At 46.6% G+C, this 27724-nt stretch overlaps 3 protein-coding genes across 4 annotated transcripts in view; 1 reads left to right on the top strand and 2 right to left on the bottom strand.

Moving 5' to 3' along the window:
- LOC309369140 (uncharacterized protein) overlaps positions 1–22912 on the bottom strand; it is a 30774-nt gene extending 7862 nt beyond the window's left edge. Inside the window, exons 1-6 of one of the 2 annotated variants that reach the window (XM_081909857.1) lie at positions 22834–22912; positions 20256–20747; positions 18919–19000; positions 18604–18686; positions 18360–18486; positions 16716–17781 (exon numbers count right to left, since the gene is read on the bottom strand). In XM_081909857.1, the coding sequence (XP_081765983.1) occupies positions 16716–17781; positions 18360–18486; positions 18604–18686; positions 18919–19000; positions 20256–20657 (1760 nt within the window). In that variant the 5' untranslated portion in view covers positions 20658–20747; positions 22834–22912. The remainder of the gene's footprint in view (positions 1–16715; positions 17782–18359; positions 18487–18603; positions 18687–18918; positions 19001–20255; positions 20748–22833) is intronic. The other variant, XM_081909858.1, reaches the window with a different exon arrangement.
- LOC309369113 (uncharacterized protein) overlaps positions 1–22947 on the bottom strand; it is a 72840-nt gene extending 49893 nt beyond the window's left edge. Inside the window, exon 1 of the mRNA XM_081909800.1 lies at positions 22861–22947. The gene's annotated coding sequence lies outside the window, so the exon portion shown is untranslated. The remainder of the gene's footprint in view (positions 1–22860) is intronic.
- Positions 1–27724, top strand: part of LOC309368792 (uncharacterized protein) — a gene marked incomplete at its 3' end in the record, with an annotated part of 476991 nt that overhangs the window by 331417 nt on the left and 117850 nt on the right. The gene's annotated exons all lie outside the window — the stretch shown is intronic.

Here is a 27724-nt window from a genome sequence, read left to right as displayed (position 1 = left end):
AAAGATTTTAAAGAATATGGATATGCAGAGAAGGACTCTAAATTTCAAACAGATATAATAAATAGTGAATATAAAATCCTATCCAAAATGTATAAGATATTGTTGGAATGGCATACAAAAGATGAAGAAGTTAAATCAGTTATGATAAAATGGGCCAAAGATATCGGACATAATATACAATTTAATGATTGGATAAAACTATGGAATGAAAGTATTAAATTTACTGCATGTACTGCATTAAAGGAAAATATTATGAAAATGATGTATAGATGGTATATTACACCAGTAAAACTTGCAAAAATGTACAAAACATGTAAGAAGTGTTGGAAATGTAAAGAAACAGATGGTACATTTTTTCATATGTGGTGAGAATGTAAGAAAGTGAAAAGCTTCTGGGAGTTGATATATAATGAGCTGAAAAAATGTTGAAATATACATTTATTAAGAAACCAGAGGCTTTTCTCTTAGGAATTGTAGGCAACGAAATTAATAGAAAGGACCATAAAATCTTTCAATATGCAGTAACAGCGGCAAGAATATTATTGGCTCAGAAATGGAAACAAGAACAATTACCAAGGTTGGAGGAATGGAGAACGAAGCTGATGGACTATGCAGAACTTGATAAACTGACTGGGAAGATCAGATATCAACGAGATCAAAAGTTCATCGAGGACTGGGGAAAATTAACAGATTATTGGGAATGTTTAAGTGATAATGAAATAACGTTAGTGGCATTTAGAGAAGCTCTGTGATAAAATAAGAAATATTGTAAAAAAAGTAAAATGTAAGAGGGGGAAGGTATAAAGGCAATATCAAAATTTGGAAAAGGGTATTTAAAGAAACTAAATTCGAGTGATTGACAGAAAAGCCGAAGGAAGTCAAAAACTGAAAAGTTTAATAGAAATTGTATTGTGGAATGATTGTATGGAAAATTAATTAAACATGATTATAAAAAAAAAACAAGAGAGAGAATGGGGAGAAGGATTAAAAAATGAATGTCAGGGCCAACAGCTTCAAGTTTGACAGATCTCATTCCATGGATACCTTCCCAGGGGAAAAAAATGAGCCATCAGAAGAGCATTTTTTGATGTTCTCTGTCCTGTTTGGAGCCCCTTGGGAGTATCCAGAGCAGTCTCTCTCACCTGCTTTCTCTCCTCTGCCTGACTCAGGAGGAAACCTTCGGCCAGGGCCACCGCCTGGGAACTGGTTTCCGCTCCGCATTCCCTCACCCAGCTCTCCATCTCCGGTGGAAGGACAGCCAGGAACTGCTCCAAGATCACCAGGTCCAGCATCTCAGCTTTTGTGTGCCTTTCTGGCTTCAGCCACTGGTGACAAAGGTGGTAGAGTCGGCTGCAAACCTCTCGGGGTCCTTTGGCCTCCTGGCAGCAGAACTGCCTCACCTGCTGGCTCTGCCCCTCTGAGCGGAGGGTGTCCACCTCACCATGGATGTTCTGCATAGAGTTTTCCCAGAATCCCCCACTGCTCCCGGTTTGGATGCCATGGCCCCTTCCTGCTCCAGGGCCAGCTGAATCTTGCTCATCCATCTGTGCTCTCAGGAAGCCTCTAAGAGATCGGAAGGAACCCTTTGGTCTTCTGCCAAGTTCTGTCTGTCTTAAGGAGAGGCGCTAGAAATCCTACAAAGCAAATACATTGTTCAGTTACAAAAGTTGTCTAATATCAGGAGAAGAAAAAGGATCCCTGAGCAAGCATGGATGAGTCTTGGAGGGAACCAGGGCTGGACTGCACCACAGCCCAAACTATGAGCTATTATATTTATTTAAATTTCTATAACACTTTATATTTTAACAATAAATCTCAAAGCGGTTTACAGCATATTAAATCTGTGGGGATAATTGGGGAGTTAGAAGAAGATATATTATTGAATGATGTCCTTCCTAACTAGAAAGTTCCATATTCTAGTTCCATACATCCCCCTTTTTTAGATTACACAGCGATCAGCTTGTTGCTGACTCATCTGAGTCTTGCTATTAAAAATTCCTTCCTGGTAAAATCCCTTCCAATCCCTCTTAAATGAATAAGCACAATAATCTGATTCACATTAATATAAAAGTAGTTTACTCAGATTTATTCACGTTCACAGACATATCCCTGAAGGCAGGCTTAGGTTACATAACAACTAGAACTATTCCATAAAGAAGTTAGTCCCAATTGACTGCGACTAAGGAGTCACTTCTCCAATCACACAGCAACATAGAAAATGGAGAAGACACACTGATCAGAACATGGAGGCCGTGTGCTCCTCCATGCTAGTACAACAGACTGCACCCTCTTCAAGTCACATGGAGTGGAAGTCTGTCCCAGCTCAGGAGGAAACAGGAAGTCTTCTCCTGAGTGGTAGAAAACATCCCCTAATGTGCCCACTGTAGGAATGTTGTACTTGACTGCAGTTTCACATCCCACAAAATCAATAAAATAGAAATAAAACCATTGGAAGAAAGTCAAATATATAGTCTATAGTCAAAGCAACATAGCAGAAAACAAATATTCTTATAAAGATGTCAAAATAAAACCTTACAAAGGAGGTCAACTACAGAATAGATATTTAACACAGTAGGGCAGGGTGAGTCTGGGCCTCACCCCCTAGGCCAGGTGGAAAGGGCCTTTTTAAAAAGGAGAAGAGGAGGAGGAGGAGGAAGAAGAAGAAGAAGAAGAAAGAGGAGGAGGAGGAAGAGGAGGAGGAGGAGGAGGAAAAAGCAGCATCTAGCCCTCCTAGAAGGAAGATTGCAATGCAAAATGTGGAAGCAACCGAAGAGATTTCTGGGAGATGAAGAAGCCTTGTTGCTCCTGCCTTCCAGTCAATGCATGAAGTCAGAACTGACTGACAAGGGAGTCATTTGTATCTTGCGAAAAATGAATGCTTGTCTCTAGTGGGGGTCCTCACCTGGGGGTCCTCAGGAGTTGCTCCCCTCACCCCCACTCCCCTGCTTCTGTCTCCTTTTCTTGCACTTGGACTCTCTCCTGCTCTCAAGACAGACTCCTGGGATAGGGTCCCTTTTTCTTCGCTCCAAGGGCCAGGAATGTATCTGGCCAACCCCTGAGGGCCAAGTGGGCCAGGGCCAAATACATCTCCCTTGAAATTTAGGTGTGTAATTTAGTATTGTTATTCTGTTAGCCAGCTTCACACACAGGCACAGCCATTGATGCCAAGGTCCCTGGAGGCTCAGTGAGTAGCAGCGCCCATTTCCAGCTGCTTTGCCAGCAACAATCCCTTTGGGACAGGAGGTGGTCCTGGTGAAGCATGTGAACGTAAGCGGGTACTCGCTTGGTGTTAAATAAGGATCAGGCAGACTCAGCAATGGAGAATAAGAAGGTGATGTTTATTGCCTGGCAATAAGGACCCAGTTTGGAATCTCTTCCAAAAGCAACTCGGACCCCGATTGACAGAAATCCAGAGGTCTTTATACCTGAGCAGATCACAGCAAATCATAGATCGTGAGACAACCATGAGGCAGTCACGATATTGCCAGCGAAAATTAGCCAATTAGCAAGCTTCTTGCCATGCTACCAGCTCCTGGTCAAGCACGGAGTTCTAGTTCTGCTTTCCGATGCCTGCAGTGACGCTCTGTTTCACCTCTCCCCTAGTTATGACAGGACAGGGAGTTTGGAGATTTTGCGGTTTTGCTCTTCCTGTTCTGTGGATTAATTTAGCCTGTATCTGAGGGGATTTTGTACCAGTATCTCTGATTCACGTCTTCCCCCTTGTCCAGGGTACACGGATGTTTGTAGGGGAAAGGTCGGCTCCTAACTTTGCTGTTTCAAGCAGTTTGCAGTTTAGCTAAGGCACAGCTACCCTTTGATTCAAAATGGATTATAAAATACTGTAAGCCTTGATTATGTGTAAGCATATATGAATATACTGATTTCTGATAACTGATTATATGGATAGCATAGGGGTAGCCCTTCTTCCTTGCCTCACTGGGATGCCATGCTCTGGGTGCGAGGGGATGGCTGCAGTGGCCTCCGTGGGGAGCTGCCCTGGGAGACACTGGGAAACTGGTCCCCAATGCAGCAGCCAGACTCTGGGCTGGGATCCCTCTCTTTATTCCTGGCCTTTCTCTCCCACCGTTCCTTCCTTCCTCCCCATGGTTTTTTTTTTTTTTTTTGAGGTGGGGGCTAGTCCACCTCCTCATCCAGCTTTGGAAAACCATTTGCAGATGTTTCCTCTGTTGTGCAATGAGGCTGAGCGATGTCACACAGAGTTAAAATCCCAGGGATCTCCCTCCAGGGCAGATGCCCTGTCCCGGAAACCTGAAGACAACGCAGACACGGTACAGCAAGCAGTACCCACCACGATCCTACCACCGGCTGCATTCCTGGCCACCCAGGAGGCTGAGCCACTGCAGGCTTGGGTACGGGAACAGCAGCGGGTCGACGGGTAAAAGCAGCGGGTAAAGAAGGGAGATCTTTTCAGAAAGGGGGGGCGGAGGGTCAAATGAGTTTGGGATGCTCTGATCTGCAGGAAGGAGAGCGTGGCAGACCTGGCCCCTCCCTGGCTGGACCCTCTCCTCCTCCCTGACTTGGGGTCCCCCCCTGCAGGAGCAGATCAGGCCCCCCCAGGCCCCCTCCCCTGCTGCAGCCCTGGGACCCCCCACCAGATCCCAGAGAGAGAGGAGACTCACCAGATCCCAGGAGAGACACCCAAGCAGGAAAGGCCTGGGAGGGAGGGGCCTTGGCTCTGGAGGACCTGCCTCCCCTTGCTTCCTGTCCTCTCTAGGAAGGCAGCTCACTTCCCTTTAACCCTTGCCAAGCCGAGTCCCTCTCTCGCTTGGCAGAAGCTCAGATTCTTACTATTTTTAATGGATTTAGGGGGAGATCTGCCCCCCCGGCTCCGCCAATGCCCAGATATCCCTTTGTGGGGTGAGGCTCTGGCTGGACTCTGAGCATCTCCCTCCCTTGGCCAGAAACCAGAGGAAGAGCTTGCAGGGAAAAGGACCAATTCTGCCGCTCCAGCTCCCGAGACATAGCAAGGCCAGGTGGTACCCGGTGTCACACACACACACCCCACACACACACACATACACATACAGAATTCTTTTCATCAGTAAAAGAAGTTACACACATCTATTTAAAATATTTAGAAATAATTACAAATGAACCGTTTGCTGAGAATCAGATTAAAATACATGTCCCCATTTTAAATATCTGGATGGGCTTGCCTAAACAAACATTTATTTATTTTTGCAGGCACCAAAAAGAATAGCGGGAAAAAGTAATGCAGGCAGGGAGTTCCAAAGTCTACCTGTGTCGCCACACTAAAACTTTGCTTTCTCACAAGTACAGGTGTTCTACGTGGAACCAGTAACTGTGCCAGTTTTCTCAAAGCAGTTGAGTTGGGAATACATGGGGGAAGGCAATCTGATCAGAAGCTGTTAAGAGCTTTGTAGTCCATATGAGTGGGACCAGGACAACGGCTCGCCTAGCCCGAGAAACGTGGCTTTAGGGAATTTTTTGTAAACCAAGCTTTTTTCGTTAAGTACCGTTCATCATCCTCAAGCACCAGGACCAGCCAATAGTCATTTTAACCACCAATCAGAAAGAAGCCGTTCCAAAGCAGTGTTGTGGTGCAGAGACAGACAGACAAGTCTTTGGGAGCAGCCAGATTTTTATGTGTCAAACAAAAGCACCATGCATTGCCCTAAAAGTGATCCATGTGACGGTCACCTCCAGGCTTGACTACTGTAATTGGCTCTACGCGGGGCTGCCCTTGAAGCTGTCCCAGAAACTCCAGCGGGTGCAGAATGCTGCAGCGAGGCTCCTCACGGGGTCTCTGCCATGGGAGCATATTCACCCAGTGCTTTTCCAGCTGCACTGGCTCCCGGTGGAGTACAGGGTCAGATTTAAGGTGCTGCTTTTGACCTTTAAAGCCCTTCACGGCCTAGGACCCTCGTACCTACGGGACCGCCTCTCCCGGTATGCCCCACGGAGAGCCTCAAGGTCCATAAATAGCAACACCCTTGTGGTCCCAGGCCCTAAGGTACTTAGATTGGCTTCAACCAGAGCCAGGGCCTTTTCAACTCTGGCTCCCGCCTGGTGGAACGCTCTGCCTCATGAGACCAGGGCCCTGCAGGATCTGATTTCTTTCCGCAGGGCCTGTAAGACAGAGTTGTTCCGCCTGGCCTTTGGCTTGGAGCCAATTTGATTCCCTCCCTCCCTCTCTTTCTTTTTTCCTTTCCTTCTCCTCCTGTGATGAGGCTACATTTTAATATTTTAATGTTTCAATATTTCAATGTTGTATTTTAATTTTGTTTTTAAGTTGCAATCATTCATCTTGTTTTTATTATTGCTTGAAAGCCGCTCTGAGCCCGGCCTTGGTTGGCGAGGGCGGGGTATAAATAATAAAATTATTATTATTTATTATTAAAAGTCCAGGGAACATTAGATGCTTCTAATTTTTCCGATGAAGTGTTTTATTCAGTCTCACCTGCAATCATGTGTGCTGAACACACAGAAACACATACAGATAATGAAATTACTGGGAGTTACAGTCTCCAAATAAAACTCAACACATGCAAGCAGATTGATGGAATAGTACACATGATTTCCCCATCTCCTTTTTAAAAAACATTATTTTTCTTTGTCTTCATGGTACAGAAGATAAATATTCAGAAAGCAATAGTTACAACAGTAAACAAAAAGTAACTTGTCCTGATGGAATTTCAGACTTTCAGCACGTCATGTGTTAAAATTTCGTTTCATTATTCTAAAACAGGCTTCCCCAAACTCGGCCCTCCAGATGTTTTGGGACTACAATTCCCATCATCCCAGACCATGGGTCCCGTTAGCTAGGGATGATGGGAGCTGTAGTCCCAAAACATCTGGGGGACCGAGTTTGGGGATGCCTGTTCTAAAAGACCACGATACATTTTCCCGTGAGTGTTGGGTGGATTCCTGCAACAGTTTTAACAATTTATATATTTAATAAACATTTGCCACGTGTTATAAAAGGAATATGGATTGTGTTCCCTCACCTTCTTGATTTCCCCGGGCAAACAAAATTTAAGATACTTAAATTGTGGTGCCCAGAATTGAACACAATATTCTAGCTGGGGCCTGACCAAGGCAGAAGAAAGTGGTACTATTCCTGCCCTTGATCTGATTCTGCCTTCTGCCACATTGGCCTCCGCTCCCCGTTTGATGTCGTCTGCAAATGGGATGAGCATCCCCTCAGTTCCTTCATCCAAGTAATTTATAACATTTACAACAATGAGCCCAGGACTGAACCCTGGAGCACCCCTCTTGTCACTTTTCCCCAGGATGAGGAGGAACCATGAAGGAGTCCTCTTTGGGTTTGGTCAGTCAAATCCACCTAACAGTTACCTTGTTCAGCCAACATTTTACCAGCTTCACATAAATATCACGGGCGACTATTTCCACAGCAGTCCGCTGATCAACAAACTTTCTAACTCCATCCAAAAAGAAAAAAGAAAAAGAGAGGTTTCTCTGGCTTGACGAGTTTTTGAGAAAGCCATGTTTTCAACTTGTATGTTTATGTTCTGAAACACCGAGAAATCAGATAAAGGGCACATAATTTTTTTAAATGATGATAATAATAAGGATATTGACAAGGCGAAAAATATGCAAATGAAGGCGATCAAGAAGGTCTTGCTTTATTTATGCATTTATTTAATTTCTATAGCGCCCTATACCTGGGGTACCAACTTGAATAAAATATAGAAGGGGTTTAGTAAGCCCCTCCTCGCATAATCAATACATGATGTGGGGCATGCATGCCATTTGAATGGCAATGCCTATCTACTGGGGGGGGGGTGCCCCACTCAAATATTTTATGAAGGGGCAAAGACCCCTCATCCTCTAAAAGTTGGCTCCTGTTTCCTGCTGTTGCATTCTGAAGGCAAATACAATAGACACGAGGCTTGACCAGCAAGACCCTGGGAGAAAGTGCGCGTTCCACTTCCTGGCCCAGGTCGTTTTTATTAACAAAAGAACTTTAACACAGCGTTTGTAAGAACCAATCAGATTTCCTCCGAGCATTTCAAAAAATCCTCACGTGGGGACAAAGTCAGATCAGAGGAAGCCTCTTAACTACAAAGAACTATTTCCTATTTGAGCATGCATACATGTTTAGGCTAAATAAACAGGAACCAAGGAGGAATTAACAAACCCCGGTGGTAATAAACCCAGCAGTAAAAGGAAAGACAGGCATTTTACCACATCCATGTGAACTCTGTTCCTGGCCCTAAGATCTACCTAAAGATTAACAGAAGCTACATCAAAGCTACCTCCCTATTTTTATGTACCCAGGAGGCCTGGTAAGCAACTGGTCTGTGTTAGAATGCTTTACACGTGACTGACAGACATAGAGAAAATGGGGCAGAGATGCAGAAGCTTGTGGGATCCATCAGAAATCAAGTCAATGACCCAAACCCAGTCAAAGTGATGCTTTCACCATTGACACAGTAGCTTGCTTCATTTTTCATAATTCCTCTTAGCAATCCCACATGACTAGACACCTACACCCACAGTTCTCAGAATGGTTTCAACATAAAATCACAATATGAAAACACAAAACACAAAACCTGTATCGAGCTTAACTTGTTTTTGAGAAAGCCCTGCTTTCAACCTGTCTGTTTATGTTGTGAAGCACTATGAAATCCTCAGATGATAGGCACATAATTTTTTTAAAATGATGATAATAAGAAGGATATTGTCAAGCTGGAACATGTGCAGATGAAGGCGATCAAGATGGTGTTATTATATTTATTTCATTTCTATAGCGCCCTATAGCAGGGGTGCCAACTTGAATAAAATATAGGAGGGGTTAAACAGTCAGAGGATGCGGTGCAAGCATGCGATTTGAATGGCTGTTCCTATGAACTGGGGGTGTGTGTGGCCCCCTCAAATATCTTTTTGGGGGGCAAAGACCCATCAGACTCTAAGAGCTGGCTCCCATTCCCTACACTCACAGGTCACAGGACGGTTACAACATAAAATCACACAATGAAAACACAAAACACCGCCCCCAAAACCTGTAACCCCCAACTCCCCACCACATTTAAATAGGGCATTAGATGTCAATCAGCCAAAGGATTGGTTAAAGAGATGAGTTTTTCCCTGGCGCTGAAAGCTGTATAATGACGGGTTTGGGGAACTTTGTATGAATTCTGTTGCTATCAAAGGGTTAAGAGGTAGCAAGACGCTCTAATCACTGAGCAGCTGGAAGTCACTAAGCTTCCAGGAATGTGCGTTTGTATAAATAGTATCCTGTGTGTTTGTTCTTCCCTTCTCCCCTTTTGGGCATGTTTGCTGATATGTGTGGTTCGTCGCCAGGGTTTTTTTTTGTTTTTGTAAATACAGTGGTGTCCCGCAAGACGAATGCCTCGCCGGGTTTTGCGACGCTTCGCTAGACGATTTTCCCTATGGGCTTGCATCGCAAGACGAAAGCCCATAGGGAAATCTCGGGGACCTTTTTTTAAATGCTGGCGGTGGGGAGCAAAGCCTTTTTCCCCCCTCCGGACTTCAGAAGAGGTCCAGGAAGGCCGGCGGGGGCGAAAGGCTTTGCTCCCCACCGCCAGCATTTTAAAAGCGGTCCGGGATAGCAGGGAAGCGCTTCCCGCTATCCCGGACGGCTTTTGAAGGCAGGCAGGGGGGGCAAAGACTTTTGCCCCCCCCCCCGCCCGCCTTGGGAAGAGGCCCCCCCTGCCTGCCTAACCGGGGGCTTTTAAATCGCCCCGGGACTGTCCGGGGCGATTTAAAAGCCCCCGGACGGCTTTTGAAGCCTCCCCCCGCCGCCCGGCATCGGGGCATCGTCCCGATGCCGGGCGACGGGGCGAGAAAGCCTCCCCCCGCCGCCCGGCTTCGGGGCATCGTCCCGATGCCGGGCGACGGGGCGGGAAAGCCTCCCCCCCGCCGCCCGGCTTCGGGGCATCGTCCCGATGCCGGGCGACGGGGCGGGAAAGCCTCCCCCCGCCGCCCGGCTTCGGGGCATCGTCCCGATGCCGGGCGACGGGGCGAGAAAGCCTCCCCCCGCCACCTGGCATCGGAACCATGTCCCGATGCCGGGCGACGGGGCGAGAAAGCCTCCCCCCGCCGCCTGGCATCGGAACCATGTCCCGATGCCGGGCGGCGGGGCGAGAAAGCCTCCCCCCGCCGCCTGGCATCGGAACCATGTCCCGATGCCGGGCGGCGGGGCGGGAAAGCCTCCCCCCGCCGCCCGGCTTCGGGGCATCGTCCCGATGCCGGGCGACGGGGCGGGAAAGCCTCCCCCCCGCCGCCCGGCTTCGGGGCATCGTCCCGATGCCGGGCGACGGGGCGGGAAAGCCTCCCCCCGCCGCCCGGCTTCGGGGCATCGTCCCGATGCCGGGCGACGGGGCGAGAAAGCCTCCCCCCCGCCGCCCGGCTTCGGGGCATCGTCCCGATGCCGGGCGACGGGGCGGGAAAGCCTCCCCCCGCCGCCCGGCTTCGGGGCATCGTCCCGATGCCGGGCGACGGGGCGAGAAAGCCTCCCCCCGCCGCCTGGCATCGGAACCATGTCCCGATGCCGGGCGACGGGGCGAGAAAGCCTCCCCCCGCCGCCTGGCATCGGAACCATGTCCCGATGCCGGGCGACGGGGCGAGAAAGCCTCCCCCCGCCGCCCGGCTTCGGGGCATCGTCCCGATGCCGGGCGACGGGGCGAGAAAGCCTCCCCCCGCCGCCCGGCATCGGAACGATGTCCCGAAGCCCGGCGGCGGGGCGGGAAAGCCTGGGCGCGCTTGCAACTCTCCGCAAGGAGCGCGCTCCTTGCAGAGAGGTCCGCGCCTCTCCTGGACCTTTTCTGAAGGCAGGCGGGGGGGGGGCAAAAGTCTTTGTCCCCCCTGCCTGCCTTCCCAGGGGCTTTTAAATCGCCCCGGACAGCGGAGTAGTCCTCCGCTGTCCCGGGCGATTTTAAAATGCCGCCCGCCAGAAGAGGTCGGGGGAAGGCGGTTTCCATAGGAACGCATTAATTGATTTTCAATGCATTCCTATGGAAAACCGTGCGTCGCAAGACGAAAAACTCGCAAGACGAAGAGACTTGCGGAACGAATTAATTTCGTCTTGCGAGGCACCACTGTAAACCTTATCTCTGAGTTACAATCCGCATGCTCCAAGACTCCTCTTTGAAAAGATACTGCCTCTCCTGCCCTTCTTAAACTGCTGCGCAAAATGCTCTGCTGTAATGGGACTTGTGACGATGGAAGCGCACTGGGCATTTACATTAAACTAATTAAAGTTTAATGGGACAGGTTATGGGTGTTTGTATGTCAAGAAGGAGATAAGGAGTGCAGTTCAGAGTGATTTATGAAAGGACTGGAGCGAAGACAGAAGCGGTTGCCGACAACGAAAGCCTTCAAAGCAGCTTGAGTCCTGCAACGTGCCTAGAAAAGTTTTAAACAGGCACTGCGCAGTTTGTACTCGCTGGAAGACGTCTGTCAGGGGTTCAGGAGCAGAGACGCAGGGGAGGGAGTAAATGGAGAGCGAGGAGGAGGAATCCGAGGGAGGCGTAGGCAGTGACAGTGGCCAGAGAGATTCCACAAGCCTCACCAGCGAATCGGAAGACTCACAGAATGGAGCGCCCATGGCCAGGGCGAGGGGGGAGCCAAAGGGGAAACCCCAGAAAGAAGGGGCCAGTGGGGACTCCCTGAGCAGCAGTTGGAAATCAGGACCAACTTCCCCACCAGAGCACAGTAGGGGGGAGGAGTGTTTTCGCCACCAGCGAGAGGAGATGAGTCAGGGTTGACCACGCCCACATCGGAGAGCGGGGAAACGGTCAGGAGGAAGGTTACCGGCTGGGCGCGCGCGCCAAGTTCAAATGTACAGGCGAACGGCACAGCAGGTAGCCCGGATAGGGAGCCAGGTCCTAAAGCCCGCCGGAAGGAAGGGCAAGACTCAGGAGGGTCAGCGTCAGAAGAGTCCAGGAAGGAGGAAACCCCAGGGGGCAGAAGGACCCAGCGTAGGAAGGAACAGCGCAGGAGGTGGAGCCGGGCTAGGATCTTAAACTGGTGCGGAAGGGGTAGTGATTCAGAGGGGACTTCGCCGATCTGAAGTCAAGACGTAGGGTTGCACGCTCTGGGGTTTGAAATGGAAACTAAGCTTCAATAAAGACTTTTGTACATTACATCAACTGGGCGTTGGTCCTCTGTGAGCTGGGACCTGGAGGCAACCTTGACAACGTCTTATTCCTCAAGGAGCCTCCTCAGCAGCTGGGAGACGGTCTACAGGAGTGTGAGTATCATTCCTAAGCCCCAGGGAGGATGGCAGAGTCCCAGGAAAGTTTTACTGTCCTGTTTACGTGACTCAATGGGAAAAATTGGCAAGATTGGAAGGCTAGAGTAAGGGTTTGGTTGCAAGCAAAAGAGTTGTGGAGTTGTACTGAAGCACCGCCTTTACAGGCAGCTGCAGACGCGTCTGCAGAAGACAAAGCAGCAGCAGCAGCTTCACAGAAACGCGACAGGAAAGCCCAAGGTCTACTAGTTTTGGCAGTGGGACCAGAGCAAATGCCTTATGTTTCTGAGTTAAAGAACACGCATGAGGTCTGGACGGTTCTGCAGCGGCTAAATTCCAGAAACACTGCGGGGGCCAAGATCCATGCTACAAGATGTTTGTTTGATTTACGTCTCCAACCGGGAGCGTGTGTGAAAGAACATATTGCCAAAATGGTGTCTGCCTTTAATCAACTAAGACAGCTGGGCATTCCTTTCTCTATGGAGCAGCAGTCATACATATTGTTGTCTTCTCTTGATAAAAGCTATGAGACTCTAGCTCTAACTTTGGAAGCTATGCCTTCAACTGAATTAACCCTTGAATACATTTCATCTCGGCTTGCAGATGGACAGGATAAAAGGCAAAGAGAAAGAGGTTTGTCTTCAAAGGGGAGTTATGCTGTGCCTAAGAGTGTTGATGCTGAGTTTGAGCACACAGTAAATGCTTTTGCAGCTAGACACTGTTTTCGCTGTGGTTCCCCTTCCCATCTAATCAGGAATTGCACACGTGAACCTGGTCAAGACAGCACCAAGGCCGTTACCCCTAGTTACCAGACAAGGAGTTCCAGGGGACGCCGAAGAAGAGGAGGAGGCCGTGGCTACTCCCACAGCACACAGCACATGGCTTCAGCAATGGCGTTGATGCAAGGGCGTGGCCAAGGCAGCAATCTACGCTGGTTGATCGACAGTGGTGCATCTCACCACCTGGTGGCGCCATCTAGTGTCCGTTTGCAGAATTGCAGGCATTTGCAAACCCTTAAAGTTGTGACAATGGCAGATTCAACTAAACGTTCCTTAGAGACTGTAGGCACAGTGTTCCTGAATTGTTTGCAAACAGAAATTGATGCCTACGTGCTAAAGGGACTGAAGGGGTGTATTTTGTCTGTGTCAGAACTTGATAGAGTTGGGTTTAAAACTGTGTTTGAAAATGGGGTTTGCACTATTTCAAAGAATAACGTATCTCTTTTGCAGGTGGAATGCAGAGATGGGTTATACTATTTTGAGACAAGTCCAGATGAAGTTGAACAGGTTCATGCTGGTTATGTGAACTCTCCTACCCATAATTCTTGTGTTCATTTATGGCACCGCCATCTGGGACATATTAATTTTCAGTATGTTAAAAGGCAACCTGAATTATCAGAAGGGTGCAAAATGAACAAATGTATTAAGTATTTGGATTGTACTGCATGCAAAAGGGCGAAGGTTCATAGATGCAGCTATCCCAGTTCAGATAGGAAATCTGACAAAGTATTCCAACTTGTGCATATGGACCTATGTGGCCCAATGCCTGTTGCTAGCATGGGAGGTTCGAGGTATGCACTGTGTCTCTCGGATGACAAAACAAAGGTTACATGGTTTTGTCCTCTCAAAACAAAAGCAGATACTGCAGAAACAGTTAAAAATTGGGTTCATGCAGTAGAACTTGAATTCAGTACTAAAGTACTTGCTTTTCATACAGACAGAGGGTCGGAATTTACCGGGTCTGTGTTGCAGAATTTCTTTAAGAAAAAGGGAATTAAGCATCGTCTGTCTACACCTTATTCCCCCCAAGAAGGAGGCGTGGCCGAACATAAAAACAGGGTTCTGCAAGAGTTGGCAAACTCTATGTTGTTTGATGCTAAACTCCCTCAAAGTTACTGGGCGGAAGCCTGGCAGGCGGCTACTCATATTCTGAACCGAGTATATAATTCGGTAATTGATACTACCCCATATTTTGCTTTATATGGGAAGAAGCCCAAAATTAAGTACTTTCGGGTGTTTGGATGTCAAGCCTATGTACTTATCCCAAAAGCGTTAAGGAAAAAGGGAAGTCCAAGGGCTAGGAAACTCATCTTTTATGGGTACGAACCACACGCCAAATCTTGGAGATTCGTGAACCCAAATGGGGATACTACAGGAGTGGTCCTCAGTAGGAGCGCTGAATTTTGTGAGCAGTCCGGATGGACTCACTTACATGCTAACCCTGACATTTTGAGAGATGATTTAGGCATTTATGCTGAGAATGAAAGTCCAGGGAGTAGTGAGCCAGAAGGGGATGGTGCACATGGTTCAGATGCAGATTCTGACCAGGCACAAGGTTCTTTTCCTAGGGTAGAAAAACCAGAATCTAGGAGTGTTCCAACAACGCCAGTCAGTAGGCCTAGCAGACAGCAAAAGCGAAGCAGGTCACCTGCAACACCAAGCCCAAGGGAGGTATCTAAACGGAGGTCTTTATCCCTAGGGGCGCGTCCAGATATAAAGTCTGAGACAGATTCTGACAACCAACGGTCAGAGGGGGCACAAGAGGAGCAATTGCGCAGGTCAAAATGTGCCACAAAGGGCAAGCCGCCAGAGCGGTTTAAGGTGACAAGTGTATACGTAAATATGGCACAGTGTGAGCCAGATAGCTATATGGAAGTACAACAGCTTCCAAGCTCAGAAGCCATAAAGTGGCAGGAAGCAATGGAAAAGGAGATGGCTTCAATGAAGTCTCTCAGTGTGTTTACAAGTACAGAGCTTCCGAAAGGGCAACAAGCTGTAGGTTGTCGATGGGTATATCGTTTAAAGCCCACAACTACTGAAGAGTTGCAATATAAAGCCCGACTAGTTGCAAAAGGGTTTTTGCAGCGCAAAGGTGTTCACTATTCTCAAATCTATGCCCCTACTTCAAGATCGGAGTCACTAAGAATGCTTTTAGCCTCTTCAGCTAAGAAGGGAAATAAGCTGTTTCATTTTGATGTCAATGTGGCTTATTTAAATGCAGACTTACAGGAGGAAGTCTATATGACACCACCACCAGGTTTTGAAGGAGACAAGCCAAACCAGGTCTGGCGCCTACACAAATCCATTTATGGGTTGAAACAGTCCGCCCGTAATTGGAATTCCTGCTTAAACGATGCTCTAGAGAGCATGGGGTTCAGAAAGAGCACAGCAGATGCGTGTCTTTATCTAAAAGGCTCGGGATGTGAACAAGAAGCAGTCTTGATATTTGTTGACGATTTATTATACAGTGGAAAGGATGATAAACTTGCACAACAATTTGCCACAAAGCTTGGAGAAAGGTTTCAGATAAAATCACTAGGCAATGTATCTGTTTATCTAGGAGTTAAAATTCAGCAAGATGAAAATGGGAACTATTGGCTCAGCCAAGAAGCTAAGATCCAGCAGTTGCTGGAAAGGTTTAAAATGGACAACTGTGCTGGTAACCCCAATGGAGTTAAGTTACATAAAGGATGCTCAAACCGAGCAACAGGCAGAGTTCTGTAATCCCAGGGTTTACCAGTCAGCGATAGGCAGTCTACTCCACATTGCACAGTGGACTCGGCCCGATATAACATATGCTGTCAACATGCTGTGTAGACAAGCTGAAAAACCATCAATGCATGCTTGGCAAGGAGTAAAAAGAGCTTTAAGGTATCTCCAAACTACCAAAAGGTTTCGCTTAAAACTATCAGCACACAACTTGAATGTTGGGCCGACAGCAGTTGGGCAGATGCTGGACCAGATAGAAAATCAGTGTCAGGAATGGCGATAAAATTTGGAAATGCACTAATTGGTTGGAGATCAAGAAAGCAATCACTTATAGCTTTAAGTTCAACTGAATCTGAGTTCAATGCATTATCAGATGTATGTAGAGAACTGGAATTTTATAAGCAACTGGTACAAGAATTGTTTGGAGAATGTTCCCTACCTATCAGAGTGTGGGAAGACAATCAACCTTGTATTAAACTAGCTAAATCAGGTCAATTCAAGGCACACACAAAACACACGCAATCTCATAAATGTTTCTGTTCAGGTTTAAATTTGAATTAAGGTTGGTACAGCTCAGTGTTACGAGCGAGAGGGGGTGTTGCTATCAAAGGGTTAAGAGGTAGCAAGACGCTCTAATCACTGAGCAGCTGGAAGTCATTAAGCTTCCAGGAATGTGAGTTTGTATAAATAGTCAGTCACCCTGTGTTTGTCCCCTTTGGGCGTGTTTGCTGATATGTGTGGTTTGTCGCCAGGTTTTTTTTTCTTTTGTAAATAAACCTTTTCTTTGAGTTCCAAACCGCTTGCTCCAAGATTTCTCTTTGAAAAGATACTGCCTCTCCTGACCTTCTTAAACCGCTGTGCGAAATGCTCTGCTGTAATGGGACTTGTGACGATGGAAGCGCACTGGACATTTACTTAGCATTAAACTAATGAAAGTTTAATGGGACAAATTCTTTGATGGGAACTGAGAGAGGAGCTCCTCCTGAAGCTCTCCACATTCCACAAACTGATAGGGTTTCTCCCCTGTATGAATTCTTTGATGGAAAGTGAGACTGGCGGTCTGACTGAAGGTCTTTTCACATTCCAGGCACTGATAGGGTTTCTCCCCTGTATGAATTCTCTGATGACGAGTGAGACTGCTGCTGTGACTGAAGCTCTTTCCACAATCCACACAATGATAGGGTTTCTCCCCTGTATGAATTATTTGATGGAAACTGAGAGAGGAGCTCCTACTGAAGCTCTTTCCACATTCCACACACTGATAGGGTTTCTCCCCTGTATGAATTCTCTGATGGTAAGTGAGAGTGGAGCTATCAGTGAAGCTCTTTCCACATTCCACACACTGATAGGGTTTCTCCCCTGTATGAATTCTGTGATGGGAAGTGAGTTTTGAGCTATTCCTGAAGCTCTTTCCACATTCCACACACTGATAGGGTTTCTCCCCTGTATGAATTCTTTGATGGGAAGTGAGACCGGAGCTCCAACTGAAGCTCTTTCCACATTCCACACACTGATAGGGTTTCTCCCCTGTATGAATTCTTTGATGGGAAGTGAGAGAGGAGCTTTCAGTGAAGCTCTTTCCACATTCCACACACTGATAGGGTTTCTCCCCTGTATGAATTCTTTGATGGGAAGTGAGATTGTGGCTGTGAGTGAAGCTCTTTCCACATTCCCCACACTGATAGGGCTTCTCCCCTGTATGAATTCTTTGATGGGAAGTGAGTTTTGAGCTATTCATAAAGCTCTTTCCACATTCCACGCACTGATAGGGTTTCTCCCCTGTATGAATTCTTTGATGGGAAGTGAGATTGTCGCTGTGAGTGAAGCTCTTTCCACATTCCACACCCTGATAGGGTTTTCCCCCTGTATGAATTCTTTGATGGGAAGTGAGATTGACCTTTTGACTGAATCTCTTTCCACATTCCATGCACTGATAGGGTTTCTTCCCAATGGGATTTTTTTGATGGGAAGTGGAAAAGGAACTTTTCCCACATTCAATATATTTATTCAGCTTCTCCATTGTGGGGATTTTGTCGTGGTCACCCATGTTGTTAATTTCCAGTCCATCTCTATCTACAATGAAGAGAAATGCATTAGCACCTCAGGGAGAAATTAAGGAAGAATACTTGTTAACTCTGGTAATAGAGGAATAACACAAGTGGGCTAGATGGATGGTTTTCTGAAGGGTTGGGTGCATTAATTAACGGGGATCAACCAACATCCATAGGGGAACCTGTGATTCGATAAGCCTGGCTCTTCTCTTGAATCGATTTTGATTGGCTCCATCATGGCATCCCTCCATTTCCAATGTCAGTCTTCTCTTTGGACAACCAAAGACTGACGGGAGGAAAAACAAAAACTGAAAACCTGACAGAAGCTACTTCAACTTCCCTAACAACTCTGAAGTTTACTGTCAAAAGGGCCTGGGGAGTTCAGACCAGGCTGCTGCTTGTTTAATAAGCTGCAACGGGAGGAAGAACATTCACAAAAAAACAGTAATTTACTATTCAAGGGTTTTTTGGGGGGGGGCGGATACTGTAATATCCAGTGTTGTAGGGGGCGCTGTTGAGGTCTGTGAAAATATATGAGGTTCGTCACATATGGAGTTTAGAATTTAAAAACTGATATTATGATTCCACTAGGAGCCTTACCAAGAGAGGCCATGATCCCACAATTCTCCTCCATGACGTCCTTATGCAGAGCTCTCTGGTCATGATCCAGTAAATCCCACTCCTCATCCGTGAAACAAACAGCAACATCTTCAAAGCACACTGGACCCTAAAAGAAGAAGGGAAATGTCCTACTCTGAGACAACACTGTTTTTCACCACACTCCTTGAGCTAGGACATTGTTCCACCCCTTGGCCTCTGTCCCCACAAGGCAGCTTCCCCTGACCTGATCTGGTTCCACAGCCGCTGCTTCCATTCTGTCCCCATTCAGAGATGGTTGAAGAGGTCTAGCCAGTATCACTGTGTCATCTGCAGGAGAAAAAAGGTAAGGGGGAGGCCCAGAGTGCCTTCTTGTCTCGCAGGTAAATCAGTGCATCTCAAACTACACAGGGGCCTTTGAGAAAGTCTCACCTGCTGAGTGCATTTGGATATTTGGGTGCATTAGAGATGTTATGTGTGAAAAAATATATCTTCCCTCCTCTGATGAGTTGGAAAACCAACAGAATGAGACCAAACAGAGAAACACCACCTTCCTCCTTACCCAGTGGCCTCTCTCTGGTGTTCAACGGAGGCCTCCCTGCCTCAGAAGAAATCTGGTCCATTTCTGCAAAGAGATCCTTTCCCTGAAAAAGAAACAAGGATTCAAAAGAGAGAATGGGGAGAAGGATTTAAAAATGAATGTCAGAGAGAATTCCGGCTGATCGCGGGAGCGAAGACAAGCGGGATTTCTCTCTGGAGATGGAATCCAGCTCTTGGGAGGAAAAAGGGGGTGCTGGAAGGGCGCCACAGCCCCCCAAAACACCCCTGGAAGGAGATCCAGGGGGCAGGATCCCGGCACAGCCGTTTTGCCATTCCCCCGACCGCCAGGTAACCTCCTTTGGAGGCGACGAAAACATTAATGAAATGTTTAAAAAAGATGTATTAGAAAGAGGTTTTACCGACAAGGAATCAAAATATCAATTGGAAGTATTGAATAATGATGCAAAAAAATTGTCTAAAATGTATAAATTATTATTGGAATGGTATACAAAGGACGAGGAGGTTACATCGGTTATGATCCATTGGGCCAAAGATTTTGGATATAATATACAATTTAAAGACTGGGTTAAATTGTGGAATGAAGGACTGAAATTTACTGTGTGTACTATAATAAAGGAAAATGTGATGAAAATGATATATAGATGGTATGTAACACCAGTAAAATCAGCAAAAATGTATAAAGTAAGTAATAAATGTTGGAAGCGTAAAGAAAAAGAAGGAACATTTTACGATATGTGGTGGGAGTGTAAAAAAGTGAAATGCTTTTGGGAAAGGATATATAATGAGTTACAAAAGATGTTGAAATATACAGTTGTTAAGAAACCAGAAGCATTTCTATTAGGAATAACAGGAAGGATCCGGAACCGACGAGACCAGAGATTCACTGAAGACTGGATTAAATTTACAGATTATATGAAAACTATATGTGATGACCAGATAACATTTGTAAGCTTTCAGGAAGCTCTGTGAGAATGTATGGTAGAAATATTGTTTAAAAAATAAGGTAAATTAAGATATTATTGTAGTGCAATATTAAATTAAGAAATGTGCAAGAAGTGATCAAGACGGAGAATTTTCAGACATTTTGATGGAAGTAAAAAAAAAGATGTTGGTGATAAATTGGATGTTTTGTTTCGTATAGTTTTATATTGGAAAACTAATAAAAATATATATTAAAAAAATAAAAAATAAATGTCAGGGCCAACAGCTTTAAGGATGTCAGAACTCATTCCATGGACGCCTTCTCAGAAAAAGGATGGGCCATCAGCAGACCATTATGGGATGTTCTCTGTCCTGCTTGGAGCCCCTTGGGAGTATCTAGAGGAAAGTCTCTCTCACCTGCTTTCTCTCCTCTGCCTGACTCAGGAGGAAACCTTCGGCCAGGGCCACCGCCTGGGAACTGGTCTCCGCTCCGCATTCCCTCACCCAGCTCTCCATCTCTGGCGGAAGGACAGCCAGGAACTGCTCCAAGATCACAAGATCCAGCATCTCAGCTTTCGTGTGCCTTTCTGGCTTCAGCCACCGATGGCAAAGGTGGTAGAGTCGGCTGCAAACCTCTCGGGGTCCTTTGGCCTCCTGGCAGCAGAACTGCCTCACCTGCTGGCTCTGCCCCTCTGAGCGGAGGGTGTCCTCCTCACCCAGGATCTTCTGCACAGAGTTTTCCCAGAACCCCCCACTGCTCCCAGTTTGGATGGCATGGCCTCTTTCTGTTCCAGGGCCAGCTGAGTCTCGCTCACCCATCTGTGCTCTCAGGAAGCCTCTGAGAGATCGGAAGGAACCCTTTGGTCTTCTGCCAAGTTCTGTCTGTCTTAAGGAGAGGCGCTAGAAATCCTACAAAGCAAATACATTGTTCAGTTACAAAAGTTGTCTAATATCAGGAGAAGAAAAAGGTTCCCTGAGCAAGCATGGATGAGTCTTGGAGGGAACCAGGGCTGGACTGCACCACAGCCCAAACCATGAGCTATTTTATTTATGTAAATTTCTATAACACTTTATATTTTAAAGAGAAATCTCAAAGTGGCTTACAGCATATTAAATCTGTGGGGATAATTGGGGAGTTAGAAGAGGATATATTATTGAATGATATGCTTCCTAACATGCACTCGCAAGTTCCATATTCTAGTTCCATACATCCCCCTTTTTTAGATTACACAGCAATCAGCTTGTTGCTGACTCATCTGAGTCTTACTATTAAAAATTCCTTCCTGGTAAAATCCCTTCCAATCCCTCTTAAACGAATAAGCACAATAATCTGATTCACGTTAATATAAAAGTAGTTTACTCACAGATTCATTCACGTTCACAGACATATCCCTGAAGGCAGGCTTAGGTTACATAACAATTAGAACTATTCCATAAAGAAGTTAGTCCCAAATGACTGCCACTAAAGAGTCACTTCTTCAAACACACAGCCACATAGAAAATGGAGAAGACACACTGATCAGAACATGGAGGCCGTGTGCTCCTCCATGCTAGTACAACAGACTGCACCCTCTTCAAGTCACATGGAGTGGAAGTCTGTCCCAGCTCAGGAGGAAACAGGAAGTCTTCTCCTGAATGGGAGAAAACATCCCCTAATGTGTCCTCCACTGTAGGAATCTTCTACTTGACTGCAGTTTCACATCCCACAATATCAATAAAATAGAAATAAAACCATTGGAAGAAAGTCAAATATATAGTCTATAGTCGAAGCAACATAGCAGAAAACAAATATTCTTATAAAGATGTCAAAATAAAACCTTACAAAGGAGGTCAACTACAGAATACATATTTAACACAGTAGGGCAGGATGAGTCTTTGCCTCACCCCCTAGGCCAGGTGGAAAGGGCCTTTTTAAAAAGGAGAAGAAAGAGGAGGAGGAGGAGGAGGAAGAAGAAAAAGAAGAAGAAGAAGAAGAAAGAGGAGGAGGAGGAATAGGAGGAAGCAGCCTCTAGCCCTCCTAGAAGGAAGATTGCAATGCAAAATGTGGAGGCAGCGGAAGGGATTTCTGGGAGAAGAATCAGCCTGGTTGCTCCTGCCTTCCAGTCACTGCATGAAGTCAGAACTGACTGACAAGGGAGTCATCTGTATCTTGTGGAAAATGGATGCTTGGCTCTGGTGGGGGTCCTCTCCCGGGGGTCCTCAGGAGTTGTTCTCCCCCCACCCCACTCCCCTGCTTCTGTCTCCTTTTCTTGCACTTGGACTCTCTGCTGTTCTCCAGGCAGACTCCTGGGGTGGGGTCCCTTTTTCTTTGCTCTGAGGGCCAGGTATGTGTCTGGCCAACTACCTGAGGGCCAAGTGGGCGGGGCCAAAGACACCTCCCTTGAAATTTAGGTGGGTAATTTCGTATTAGTATTCTATTAGATAGGTTAACACAGAGAGAGACATAGATGCCCAGGTCCCTGGAGGTTCAGTGAGTAGCAGCGCCCAATCCCGGCTGCTTTGCCAGCAACAATCCCTTTGGGAGAGAGAGGATGTGGTCCTGGGATGCCCTGCTCTGGGTGCGAGGGGATTGCTGCAGTGGCCTCTGTGGGGAGATGCCCTGGGAGACACTGGGAAACTGGTCCCCAATGCAGCAGCCAGACTCTGGGCTGGGATCCCTCTCTTTATTCCTAGCCTTTCTCTGACACCTTTTTTTTTGGGGGGGGGGCTAGTCCACCTCCTCGTCCAGCTTTGGAAAACCATTTGCAGATGTTTCCTCTGTTGTGCAATGAGGCTGAGTGACGTCACACAGAGTTAAAGTCCCAGGGACCCCTTTGTTTAAAGAAGGGAGATTTTGGGGGAGTCAGGGATCCTCTGATCTGCAGGAAGGAGAGCGTGGCAGACCTGGCCCCTCCCTGGCAGGACCCCCTCCTCCTCCCTGACTTGGGGTCCCCCCCTGCAGGAGCAGATCAGCCCCCCCCGGCCCCCTCCCCTGCTGCAGCCCTGGGACCCCCACCAGATCCCAGAGAGAGAGGAGACTCACCAGATCCCAGGAGGGGAGAGCGAGGCAGCCCTTGCAGCAGAGACACAAAGCAACACCCCCCCTTCCTTGCAGGAAAGGACTGGGGGGGAGGGGCCTTGGATCTGGAGGACCTGGCCCCCCTTGCTTCCTGGCCTCTCTAGGAAGGCAGCTCAGTTCCCTTTAACCCTTGCAAAACCGAGTCCCTCCAGCTCAGCCCTCTCTCAGATTTCTATCATTTTTTATGGATTTTGGGGGCCAGCTGCCCCCCTGGCTACTCCAATGCCCAGATATCCTTTTGGGGGTGAGGCTCTTGGCTGGACTCTGAGCATCTCCCTCCCTCGGCCTGAAAGTGGAGGAGCAGCTTGCAGGGAAAAGGACCAATTCTGCAGCTCCAGCTCCAGAGGCACAGCAAGGTCAGGTGGTACCCGGTGTCACACACACACACACACCCCACACACACACATACAGAATTTTTTCATCAGTAAAAGAAGTTACACACAACTATTTAAAATATTTAGAAACAATTACAAATGAACCGTTTGCTGAGAATGAGATTAAAATGCATGTCCACATTTTAAATATCTGGATGGGCTTGCCTAAACAAACATTTATTTATTTTTGCAGGCACCCAAAAATTAAAAAGGAATAAAATAGAACTGCAGGCAGGGAGTTCCAAAGTCTACCTGTGTCGCCACACTAAAAATTTGCTTTCTCACAAGTACAGGTGTTCTACGTGGAACCAGTAACTGTGCCAGTTTTCTCAAAGCAGTTGAGTCGGGAATACATGGGGGAAGGCAATCTGATCAGAAGCTGTTAAGAGCTTTGTAGTCCACCATAAGATGAGTGGGACCAGGACAACGGCTCGCCTAGCCCTAGAAACGTGGCTTTAGGGAATTTTTTGTAAACCAAGCTTTTTTCGTTAAGTACCGTTCATCATAATCAAGCACCAGCACCAGCCAATAGTCATTTTAACCACCAATCAGAAAGAAGCCGTTCCAAAGCAGTGTTGTGGTGCAGAGACAGACAGACAAGTCTTTGGGAGCAGCCAGATTTTTATGTGTCAAACAAAAGCACCATGCATTGCCCTAAAAGTGATCCATGCGACGGTCACCTCCAGGCTTGACTACTGTAATTGGCTCTACGCGGGGCTGCCCTTGAAGCTGTCCCAGAAACTCCAGCGGGTGCAGAAAGCGAGGCTCCTCAAAGGGTCCCTGCCATGGGAGCAGATTCACCCAGTGCTTTTCCAGCTGCACTGCCTTCCGGTGGAGTACAGGGTCAGATTTAAGGTGCTGCTTTTGACCTTTAAAGCCCTTCACGGCCTAGGACCCTCGTACCTACGGGACCGCCTCTCCTGGTATGCCCCACGGAGAGCCTCAAGGTCCATAAATAGCAACACCCTAGAGGTCCCGGGCCCTAAGGAAGTTAGATTGGCTCCAACCAGAGCCAGGGCCTTTTCAGTGATGGCTCCAGCCTGGTGGAACGCTCTGCCTCATGAGACCAGGGCCCTGCAGGATCTGATTTCTTTCCGCAGGGCCTGTAAGACAGAGTTGTTCCGCCTGGCCTTTGGCTTGGAGCCAATTTGATTCCCTGCCTCTCTTTCTTTTTTCCTTTCCTTCTCCTCCTGCGATGAGGCTACATTTTAATATTTTAACGTTTCAATATTTCAATGTTGTATTTTAATTTTGTTCTTAAGTTGTAATCATTCATCTTGTTTTTATTATCGCTTCTAAGCCGCTCTGAGCCCGGCCTTGGCTGGGGAGGGCGGGGTATAAATAATAAAATTATTATTATTTATTATTAAAAGTCCAGGGAACATTAGATGCTTCTAATTTTTCCGATGAAGTGTTTTATTCAGTCTCACCTGCAATCACGTGTGCTGAACACACAGAAACACATACATACAGATAATGAAATTACTGGGAGTTACAGTCTCCAAATAAAACTCAACACATGCAAGCAGATTGATGGAATAGTACACATGATTTCCCCATCTCCTTTTTAAAAAACATTATTTTTCTTTATCTTCATGGTACAGAAGATAAATATTCAGAAAGCAATAGTTACAACAGTAAACAAAAAGGAACTTGTCCTGATGGAATTTCAGACTTTCAGCATGTCATGTGTTAAAGTTTCATTTCATTATTCTAAAACAGGCATCCCCAAACTCGGCCCTCCAGATGTTTTGGGACTACAATTACCAGCATCCCAGACCACTGGTCCTGTTAGCTTGGGATGATGGGAGCTGTAGTCCCAAAACATCTGGAGCACAGAGTTTGGGGGTGCCTGTTCTAAAAGACCATGATACATTTTCCCATGAGTGCTGGGTGGATTCCTGCAACAGTTTTAACAATTGATATATTCAGCAAACATTTGCCACGTGTTATAAAAGGAATATGGATTGTGTTCCCTCACCTTCTTGATTTTCCCTGGCAAACAAAATTTAAGATACTTAAATTGTGGTGCCCAGAATTGAACACAGTATTTATTCTAGCTGGGGTCTGACCAAGGCAAAAGAAAGTGGTACTATTCCTCCTGCCCTTGATCTGATTCTGCCTTCTGCCACATTGGCCTCCGCTCCCCGCTGATTCTGCCTTCTGCCACATTGGCCACCCGTTTGGTGTCGTCTGCAAATGTGATGAGCATCCCATCAGTTCCTTCATCCAAGACATTTATCAAGACGTTGAACAACAACGGGCCCAGGACAGAACCCTGCAGCACCCCTCTTGTCACTTTTCCCCAGGATGATGAGGAACCATGAAGGAGTCCTCTTTGGGATCGGTCAGTCAAATCCACCTAACAGTTACCTAGTTCAGCCTCATTTTACCAGCTTCCTCACATAAATATCAAGGGGGAATTTGTCAAAAACCTTACTGAAATTAAGATGCACTATTACCACAGCAGTCCCCTGAGAAACAATCTGTAACTCCATCCCAAAAAAGAAAAAGAAAAAAGAGAGATTTCTCTAGCTTGACTTGTTTTTGAGAAAGCCATGAAGGGTACATATTTTTTTTTAAATGCTAATATTAAGAAGGATATTGACAAGCTGGAACAAGTGCAAAAGAAGGCGACCAAGATCGTTTTGTTTTATTTATGCATTTATTTGACTTCTATAGCGCCCTATAGCAGGGGTGCCAACTTGAATAAAATATAGGAGGGGTTTAGCAAGCCCCGCCTCAGTTAAACAGTCACAGGATGCGGTGCAAGCATGCCATTTTAATAGCTATTCCTATGAACTGGGGGGTGCCCCCTCAAATATCTTATTGGGGGGCAAAGAGCTCTCAGACTCTAAGAGTTGGCTCCCATTCCCTACACTCACAGGTCACAGGACGGTTACAACATAAAATCACAGAATGAAAACACAAAACACCGCCCCCAAAACCTGTAACGCCCACCTCCCCACCACATTGTAAAAGGGCATTAGATGTCCATCAGCCAAAGGACTGGTTAAAGAGATGAGTTTTTCCCTGGGGCTGAAAGCTGTATAATGAAGGGTTTGGGGAACTTTGTATGAATTCTTCGATGGCAACTGAGAGAGGAGCTCCTCCTGAAGCTCTTTCCACATTCAAAGCACTGATAGGGTTTCTCCCCTGTATGAATTCTCTGATGGCGAGTGAGACTGCTGCTGTGACTGAAGCTCTTTCCACATTCTGCACACTGATAGGGTTTCTCCCCTGTATGAATTCTTTGATGGGAACTCAGAGAGGAGCTTGTACTGAAGCTCTTTCCACATTCCCCACACTGATAGGGCTTCTCTCCTGTATGAATTCTTTGATGGTAAGTGAGACTGGCGCTCTGACTGAAGCTCTTTCCACATTCCCCACACTGATAGGGCTTCTCCACTGTATGAATTCTTTGATGGGAAGTGAAGATTGTGGCTGTGCGGGAAGCTCTTTCCACAATCCACACACTGATAGGGTTTCTCCCCTGTATGGATTATTTGATGGGAACTCAGAGAGGAGCTTGTACTGAAGCTCTTTTCACATTCCCCACACTGATAGGGTTTCTCCCCTGTATGAATTCTTTGATGGGAAGTGAGATTGTGGGTGTGAGTGAAGCTCTCTCCACATTCCCCACACTGATAGGGCTTCTCCCCTGTATGAATTCTTTGATGGGAAGTGAGTTTTGAGCTATTCCTATAGTCCCAAAACATCTGGAGCGCCGAGTTTGGGGATGCCTGTTCTAAAAGACCACGATACATTTTCCCATGAGTGCTGGGTGGATTCCTGCAACAGTTTTAACAATTTATATATTCAACAAACATTTGCCACGTGTTATAAAAGGAATATGGATTGTGTTCCCCCACCTTCTTGATTTCCCTGGGCAAACAAAATTTAAGATACTTAAATTGTAGTGCCCAGAATTGAACACAGTATTTATTCTAGCTGGGGCCTGGCCAAGGCAGAAGAAAGTGGTACTATTCCTGCCCTTGATCTGATTCTGCCTTCTGCCACATTGACCTCCGCTCCCCGTTTGGTGTCGTCTGCAAATGTGATGAGCATCCCCTCAGTTCCTTCATCCAAGTCATTTATAAAGACGTTGAACAACAATGAGCCGAGTACTGAACCCTGCAGCACCCCTCGTCACTTTTCTCCAGGATGAGGAGGAACCATGAAGGAGTCCTCTTTGGGTTCGGTCAGTCAAATCCGCCTAACAGTTACCAAGTTCAGCCTCATTTTACCAGCTTCCTCACATAAATATCAAGGGGGACTTTGTAAAAAACCTTACTGAAATTAAGATGCACTATTACCACAGCAGTCCCCTGAGAAACAATCTGTAACTCCATCCAAAAAAAGAAAAAGAAAAAAGAGAGATTTCTCTAGCTTGACTTGTTTTTGAGAAAGCCATGAAGGGCACATAATTTTTTTTAAATGCTAATATTAAGAAG

The sequence above is a fragment of the Podarcis melisellensis genome (assembly GCF_964234715.1).
Source record: "Podarcis melisellensis genome assembly, chromosome: 4".
In the NCBI taxonomy this organism is placed as follows: Eukaryota; Metazoa; Chordata; class Lepidosauria; order Squamata; family Lacertidae; genus Podarcis; species Podarcis melisellensis.
The sequence above is the reverse complement of the archived record's forward strand: the minus strand, read 5'-3'. Positions and strand labels throughout refer to the sequence as shown.